We start from the raw sequence: 8,001 nt of genomic DNA, 5'->3' as shown, positions 1-8,001 counted from the left end.
CCTACTCTGTCCTATAGGGTCACTCTATGAGTTGGAATCAAGTTGATGGCAATGGGTTTGATTTTTTTGGTTTGTCGCCATTGGGCAGGGGTCTGTTTTTCAGGAACACCTAACTACATAAATAAGAACATCTCTTTTGTTATGTTCTGGGACAAAAAGAGTGCCCTGTCTATTGAGAAGGTCATTCACAGAACAGACATTTTCCCAGGTTAGGAGCGATCAGCCTTCATTGGTGGGGGGAGGAACCTAGAGGTCAGGAGCTGAGAGGCCACCAAAATAATTCAGGTGAACACAGTTAGGCCTGGGAGGAGTGACAATCACAAAAGACTTAGTGAAGGAAGAACCAACAAAATCTGTTGATTACCGAGATATTCATGGATTAGGCTTTCCTTCTATTCAACAAGTATATTTCAGGTGCTGGGCAAGGGGCTGAGGGACCAGAAAGGTGACTGTGCCCTGGAGCCTGCCCTCTGGGAGCTGACAGTCTTATGGGGGGAAATAGACACAAACGCACAGTTGGAATCCCAGGAAAAGAGGGAAGGATCCAGTCCGGCTGCAGGATCAAGGAAGACTTTTTAGACATGAGATATTGAGCTGGGTTTTGAAGAGCGGGGGTGTTCAAGAACAATAATGAGAAATGACCTCGTGATGTCGGTGACAGATGAATCTGATGGGATCGGGGCTGGGAATACCATGTGGTCCAGATGGAGGTAGAAAGAAGTCTTGCAGTTCTGGTGAACTCTATTCTGATCTTTGGTGAGAGGTTGAGCTAGGGTCACAAGGCGACATTTGCAGGCATTAGAGTGAATGGATTCTTAGGGAACCACGGATAACAGAGAGGATAAAAGTTTTGGGAAGAAGCCCGAATTCAAGAAGATGTGGGAGCAGAGACATGGGAGGGGCAGAGGTATTGGGACTGGCAGGACTCATGGAGTCCAAGGAGGAAGCGCTTCCTTACAAGGAGGTCCAGGGTGATTGTTCAGGTCCCAGGCATTTACCACGCAGACCAACTCAGTTAAGTGAGAAAGAGGAGGCGTCAAATATCCGGGCCTGGAAGGCGCTCTGGGAACCCAGGAATGAGCAGTATGAGTATGCCACCACTGCATCCCCCTCTGCGGAGATCCCATCTCGCTGGGTCCAGGGATGTACATGGTGACTTTGGGGACCTTTCCAGGCTTGGGGCAGTCATAGCGCTGCGGCTGACAATGAGAGGCGTCTGAGACGGTGTCGTCCTCTCCTCTACAGGATCTAATGTCTCTGACCAGGGGGCTCTTGAGGCCCCGGTAGGAGGCATGGGACACAGCAGCTCGTGTGTGTGTGTGTGTGTGTGTGTGTGTGTGTGTGTGTGAGAGAGAGAGAGAGAGAGAGACGGAGCAGCTCGAGTGTGTGTGTGCGTGTGTGCGTGCGTGTGCGTGCGTGCGTGTGTGTGTGTGTGTACGCGCGCGCAGTGCTCCAAGGTCAAACCCAGGATGAGAGTCTCCGGGTCGGGGCGATGGCCCCGCCACCTGCTCGCCTCCGCCAAGGGCCCCGGGCGGGCAGAGAAGCCTGCCCCGCCCCCGGCCGGGCCGTCCAATCGCCTCTCGCAAATTTCCCTCCGCCGGCGCGCGGCAGAGGCGCGTGGGTTCGCGCGCGGGCTCGGGCGGCGCGAGCCCGGGCAGCGCGAGCCCCCGCGCGCAGCGAAGTGGCGCATGCGCGGGCGTCCTGCGAGCCCGCTGAGGTGAGGCGAGCCGCGGCGGCGCCGGGAGCCGATCGGCGGAGCTGTGAGGAACCGAGCGGCGGCGTGGGAGCGGCCACGGCGGCCAGGTGGCGAGCCCTCCTCGCCCGTACCAGCTGAAGCTGCTGGACCGTCCGGGCAGCCTCGCGGCTCGAACGTGGCGGCAGCGGCGGCATCCCGGCCGGCCAGCGAAGGATGCACCGCCCACTGCCCCGCGCCGCCTGACCGCCCCCGCCTCGGCTCGCGGTGCGCCACAGCCGGGCCCGCGGCTGTCCCCGCTGCGCTGTCGGCCGGCCGCCGCGCCCGCGGGGCCGCGCCCGGTCCGGCCATGTGGACCCCCACGGAGGAGGAGAAATACGGCGTAGGTAGGTGAGGCTCGGGTCTGGCTGCAGAAGGGGTACCGGAGGACGCCGGCCCCGCCTCGATTCGCGACTGCGCGCCCCCCCCGCCACGCTGCCCGCAGGCTGCGCGGCCTCGGCGCGGGGCGAGCGCGGGGTGGGGGCGGGTGCGCGGCGGAAGCGGGGCGCGGGGCGCGGGCCAGGGGCGTGGAGGTGGGCCAGGGGCTCGGGGCGGGCTTGGGGCGCAGGGAAGGCGGCAGGGGGCGCTGGCGGCTCGGCCTAGGCAGGTGCGGCCCATGGGAGGGGCGGGCAGGGCCTGGACAGCTGCCTGAGGTTTTTGTTGCGAGGTTTTTCCCAAGAAGCCAAATTCTGGGAATCTGTCTTCTCCGCTCCAAAACCTTGATTTTAATGAGTTTCCGCACCTGAGTTCATAAGCCCGAGGGCTGTTTATTTTTGAGGTGGAACCTGACACAAAGATGAAGAACGTTGATATCATTTTCCCAGTTCCAAGTGTTGCTGACAGTTGACTGCAAATGTTTGATCCGTTTTAACTGGTGTTGCCTTCAGTAAGTAGAAATAGTGATCCTACAACGGAGAGTGTTTTTGAACTTGTATCATTGTTGAGTTTAGTATGTTTTATAGTTACAGTTTTATTAGAAAACCTGTTTTTGGATGAGACCATTATTCACCTTGGGGTCTTCATGTTAAACTCCAACAGCTAAATGATTCTTTTAACATCCCACTTCTTTACAAAGAATACTTAATAATTTAAGAGGAGATTGAATGCTAGTTTTACTTCTGTAATGTGTTTTGTAGCAGTTACAGGATAAGAGAGTTGAGCCACATTTCATTAAGTCACTTGTCATCTCGTTCAGTTAGAAACACATTTAAAATGTTGAATGTACAAATCTTTTGTGAGCTCGTAATGGAAAATTATAGATAGGGAATCTATGGGAACATAGATTTTTATATCCCGTTTTTACTGCAGTTCCATCAAGATTTAGTTCAAAATTTACTACAAAATAACTTTTTAAACTGGCAGTGGTAACAAACGATTTGGAAAATCGTCAGGCAAGTTAGTGTGTGAAATTGAATGTATTTCCGTTTAAGGACCTGCAGAGAGGTCTTCTATGCTGGTAGAAAATCTCATTTTGAAAGGTAACTATCTGAAATTTTAATTAGCTTATAACAGCATAATAATGTAACGCACAAGATGGAAGTGTTAAGAGGAACCAGAGTCCTAGAGTCTCTGTTGAGAAGGAATTGGGAAATGATGCGAAGAGCTGGGATTCACCTCTGGGGACATTTTACCCTCTCTCTTAGAGCATTCTCTGAATACTGAATAGATTCTGTGAAATGAGAAGTTGATGGTTTGTTTTCTCTATAACTTGCTCTCAGAACTGCTTAACTAGAGTAACAAGTCATTGATTTGAAACTGATCTGTCCAGTGGCACTTAAGTGGTAATTTCTTTCCTTCTGGGGAGGAAGTCTGGTGTGGTGAAGTTGGTGGAGTTCCGAGTCCTGGCTTCTCTTTATTGGTGCCGCGAGCAAGTTATTTAACATGTTTTTCTCAATGTGTAAATTTGAGATAAGATTTACCTATCTTAACAGGGTTGTAAAAATCAAATGAGAGCATTCCAACTGCTTAATAAGTGTTAATTTCTTCTTTTCCCTCAGCACTTAGAGTAATAATAACACTAGATATTTCCTCAAGTGTTCTGAGAAGGAGGCAATGCAAGGTAATCAAGGTAGGCATTTGTGATCTCAGAGCACTAGGATGGGATATGTGGTTTACTCAGGAAGGTGAAATGAAATTTTTTCATTCCTAGGACTGTGCGTTTAGTTTTAGAACAATTGTTATTCCCTGTGTAGGGGCACAGAAACCCTGGTGGCGTAGTGGTTAAGTGCTACAGCTGCTAACCAAAGGGTTGGCAGTTCAAATCTGCCAGGCGATCCTTGGAAACTCTACTGGGCAGTTCTACTCTGCCCTATAGGGTCGCTGTGAGTCAGAATTGACTTGACGGCCGTGGGTTTTTTTTTTTTTTTTGGTGTAGGGGCACAGCATTGGGCACAGGGCAAGACTTAAATGCTTGTTAAATGAGAGAGTAAATGAAGAGGCAGTTATTGTGAAGACATTTTCTTAGCAACTGTGGTTTAATGCAATCTAGATGCCTCTTCTGCCGACTAAGGCAACTCGCTCGCACCCTCCCTCTTTATCTCACAGCTTTTTGCTTCTGGCCTTCTCTTGATTATGGCCTAAAAGTTAGTGTGTAAGTTGTTTAAAATTCAGGACACATTTTTTTTCCCATAAGCATGTTAGGGCTACACTTCTAGGCCTTTAATAAGATCCAGTTCAGTCTATAAATTATGTATTTTATATACTGTATTTATAATGAGAAAATACAGTCAATTAAAAAAAAAGGCGTTTTAGATGCATTATCTGTTTAATTGCTATGAGGGCGAGTTTGAAAATCCAGCCATTTGATTGTTGTACCAGGAGGAAATGTTTTGAGTTTCAGCTTTGATTTTTATGACCAGTTTGGAGGACAGGTTTCTATCTCTACTTGTCAACCCGTAATCCTTACAGCAAGGAGGAAAACTTATACCGATTTCCCACCGATTTGGAGAAATGTGAGAAGGGCTTCCTTTTGCCTGATGTTGGTGATGGAAGAAGTCCCTATTGCAGCAGTGCAAAGAGTTTTTTTCACTGCAGCTGTTCATCTGTATTTGACTCTAGTGAGGGTTTCGAGATTCAGTAGTAATGACTGGAACCCTGGTGGTGCAGAGGTTAAAAGCTCAGCTGCTAACCAAAAAGTCGGTAGTTTGAATCCACCAGCCGCTCCATGGAAATCCTGTGGGGCAGTTCTACTCTGTCCTGTAGGATTGCTATGAGCCTGAATTGACTCTACAACAACAGGTTTTTTTTTTTTTTTTTTTTTTTGTAGTAGTAGTGTCTTACTGCCTTAAACATGTTTTATAATATAGGAATTCTGTGTATGAGCATAACTTTTTGAATTATTTGGCCTATTCACTTAGGACTGGGTGATGCTTGATTTTCCCTTTTCATTGTAATGTTCTGTGATTGACTTTGGGGGAGAAGGGGACTACTCTATTGTCTTAGTTATCTAGTGCTGCTGTAACAGACATACCACAAGTGGATGGCCTTAACAAAGAGAAATTTATTCTTTCACAGTCTAGAAGGCTAGAAGTCCGAATTCAGGGTGCCAGCTCCAGGGGAAGGCTTTCTTTCTCTGTCAGGTCTGGGGGACAGTCTTTGTCATCAGTCTTCCCCAGTTGAGCAACTTCTCAGCGCAGGGACCAAGGGTCCAAAGAATGCGCTGTTCTGCTGGTTCTTGTTTCTTGGTGGTATAGGGTCCCCCGTCCCTCTGTTTGCTTCTCTCTTTTATATCTCAAAAGGGATTGACTGGGGGGCGGAGCCAAGATGGCGGACTAGGCAGATGCTACCTCGGATCCCTCTTACAACAAAGACACGGAAAAACAAGTGAATCGATCACATACATAACAATCTATGAACCCTGAACAACAAACACAGATTTAGAGACGGAGAACGAACTAATACGGGGAAGCAGCGATTGTTTCCAGAGCCTGGAGCCAGCGTACCAGTCAGGTACGGCACAAGCACAGAGAGCTGCTGCACCCCCCTGAACTAACCCCGGAAAGGGGACCAGCCAGTTCCGTGTGCGGCGTGGGACGCAGCCGGTAGGAGAAGTCCCCGGGAGGCAGTGACTGGTCTTGGAGCAGGAAGAGCAGCGTCCCAGCCGGAGAACCGTCCTGCCGGGATTTGGACTGGACGCAGGTACGGCATAAACACGGAGAGCTGCTCCACCCCCCTGAACTAACCCTGGGAAGGGGCCCAGCCAGGTCGCGCGGGCGGCGTGGGACGCAGCCGGCAGGAGAAGTCCCCGGGAGGCAGCGGCTGGTATTGGAGTGGGGAGAACAGCGTCCCAGCCGGGACACTCGGTCACGGCACAAGCACGGGGAGCTGCTCCACCCATCTGAACTAACCCCGGGAGGCGGCCCAACTGGTTCTCGGGGGCGGCACGGCCACGTGGCTGGAGGGATGAGAAGTCCCCAGGAGGCAGCGACTGATTTTGGAGTCAAGAGTGCACCGTCCCAGTAGGGGAGCCTTGACGCTGGGCGTGGGGCTGGAAGCGGAGGATCTGACCTTGACTCCAGCGGGCCAGACCCCCCGGGGGCAATCTCCACACAGCCAGCACACATAGGCGACGCGCCCGCGGGAATCTCAGATATAACAGTCATTCCAAGCAAGACAAGCAACTCTGACTATATTCTGAGGTGCTACTCTCCTATCTCTCTGTTCCCTCCCCCACCCTCCCCAGGCAGCTTCATTAACATCCGAATAGCCTGAGCCAGAGGGAGAACTCTGATAGGGATCTGACTGCATTTTTTTTTAGCGGATTTTCTGGAAAAACTAGTTTCCCAGTGATGGCTCAGAGACAACAATCCATATCAAACCACTTAAAGAAGCAGACCATGACAGCTTCTCCAACCCCCCAAACAAAAGAATCAAAATCTTTCCCAAATGAAGATACAATCCTGGAATTATCAGATACAGAATATAAAAAACTAATTTACAGAATGCTTAAAGATATCACAAATGAAATTAGGATAACTGCAGAAAAAGCCAAGGAACACACCGATAAAACTGTTGAAGAACTCAAAAAAATTATTCAAGAACATAGTGGAAAAATTAATAAGTTGCAAGAATCCATAGAGAGACAACATGTAGAAATCCAAAAGATTAACAATAAAATTACAGAATTAGACAACGCAATAGGAAGTCAGAGGAGCAGACTCGAGCAATTAGAATGCAGACTGGGACATCTGGAGGACCAGGGAATCGACACCAACATAGCTGAAAAAAAATCAGATAAAAGAATTAAAAAAAATGAAGAAACCCTAAGAATTATGTGGGACTCTATCAAGAAGGATAACTTGCAGGTGATTGGCGTCCCAGAACAGGGAGGGGGGACAGAAAACACAGAGAAAATAGTTGAAGAACTCCTGACAGAAAACTTCCCTGACATCATGAAAGATGGAAGGATATCTATCCAAGATGCTCATCGAACCCCATTTAAGATTGATCCAAAAAGAAAAACACCAAGACATATTATCATCAAACTCGCCAAAACCAAAGATAAACAGAAAATTTTAAAAGCAGCCAGGGAGAAAAGAAAGGTCTCCTTCAAGGGAGAATCAATAAGAATAAGTTCAGACTACTCAGCAGAAACCATGCAGGCAAGAAGACAATGGGATGACATATACAGAGCACTGAAGGAGAAAAACTGCCAGCCAAGGATCATATATCCAGCAAAACTCTCTCTGAAATATGAAGGTGAAATTAAGATATTTACAGACAAACACAAGTTTAGAGAATTTGCAAAAACCAAACCAAAGCTACAAGAAATACTAAAGGATATTGTTTGGTCAGAGAACCAATAATATCAGATATCAGCACAACACAAGGTCACAAAACAGAACGTCCTGATATCAACTCAAATAGGGCAATCACAAAAACAAACAAATTAAGATTAATTAAAAATAAATAAATAAATACACATAACAGGGAATCATGGAAGTCAATAGGTAAAAGATCACAATAATCAAAAAGAGGGACTAAATACAGGAGGCATTGAACTGCCATATGGAGACTGATACAAGGCGATATAGAACAATACAAGTTAGGTTTTTACTTAGAAAAATAGGGGTAAATAATAAGGTGACCGCAAAAAGGTATAACAACTCTATAACTCAAGATAAAAGCCAAGAAAAACATTAACGACTCAACTAACATAAAGTCAAACACTATGAAAATGAGGATCTCACAATTTACTAAGAAAAACGTCTCAGCACAAAAAAGTATGTGGAAAAATGAAATTGTCAACAACACACATAAAAAGGCATCAA

The 8,001-nt window shown here is 47.8% G+C and overlaps 1 protein-coding gene across 1 annotated transcript in view; it reads left to right on the top strand.

Annotated features, from left to right (window-relative positions):
- Positions 1–2,012: 2,012 nt before the first annotated feature.
- The window catches only part of DOCK3 (dedicator of cytokinesis 3), a 572,157-nt gene continuing 566,168 nt past the window's right edge, over positions 2,013–8,001 (top strand). Inside the window, exon 1 of the mRNA XM_064274461.1 lies at positions 2,013–2,079. Within this exon, the coding sequence (XP_064130531.1) occupies positions 2,043–2,079 (37 nt within the window). The 5' untranslated portion in view covers positions 2,013–2,042. The remainder of the gene's footprint in view (positions 2,080–8,001) is intronic.

Source organism: Loxodonta africana, chromosome 22, assembly GCF_030014295.1.
Source record: "Loxodonta africana isolate mLoxAfr1 chromosome 22, mLoxAfr1.hap2, whole genome shotgun sequence".
Classification (NCBI taxonomy): domain Eukaryota; kingdom Metazoa; phylum Chordata; class Mammalia; order Proboscidea; family Elephantidae; genus Loxodonta; species Loxodonta africana.
This window is presented reverse-complemented; position numbering and strand designations above follow the sequence as displayed.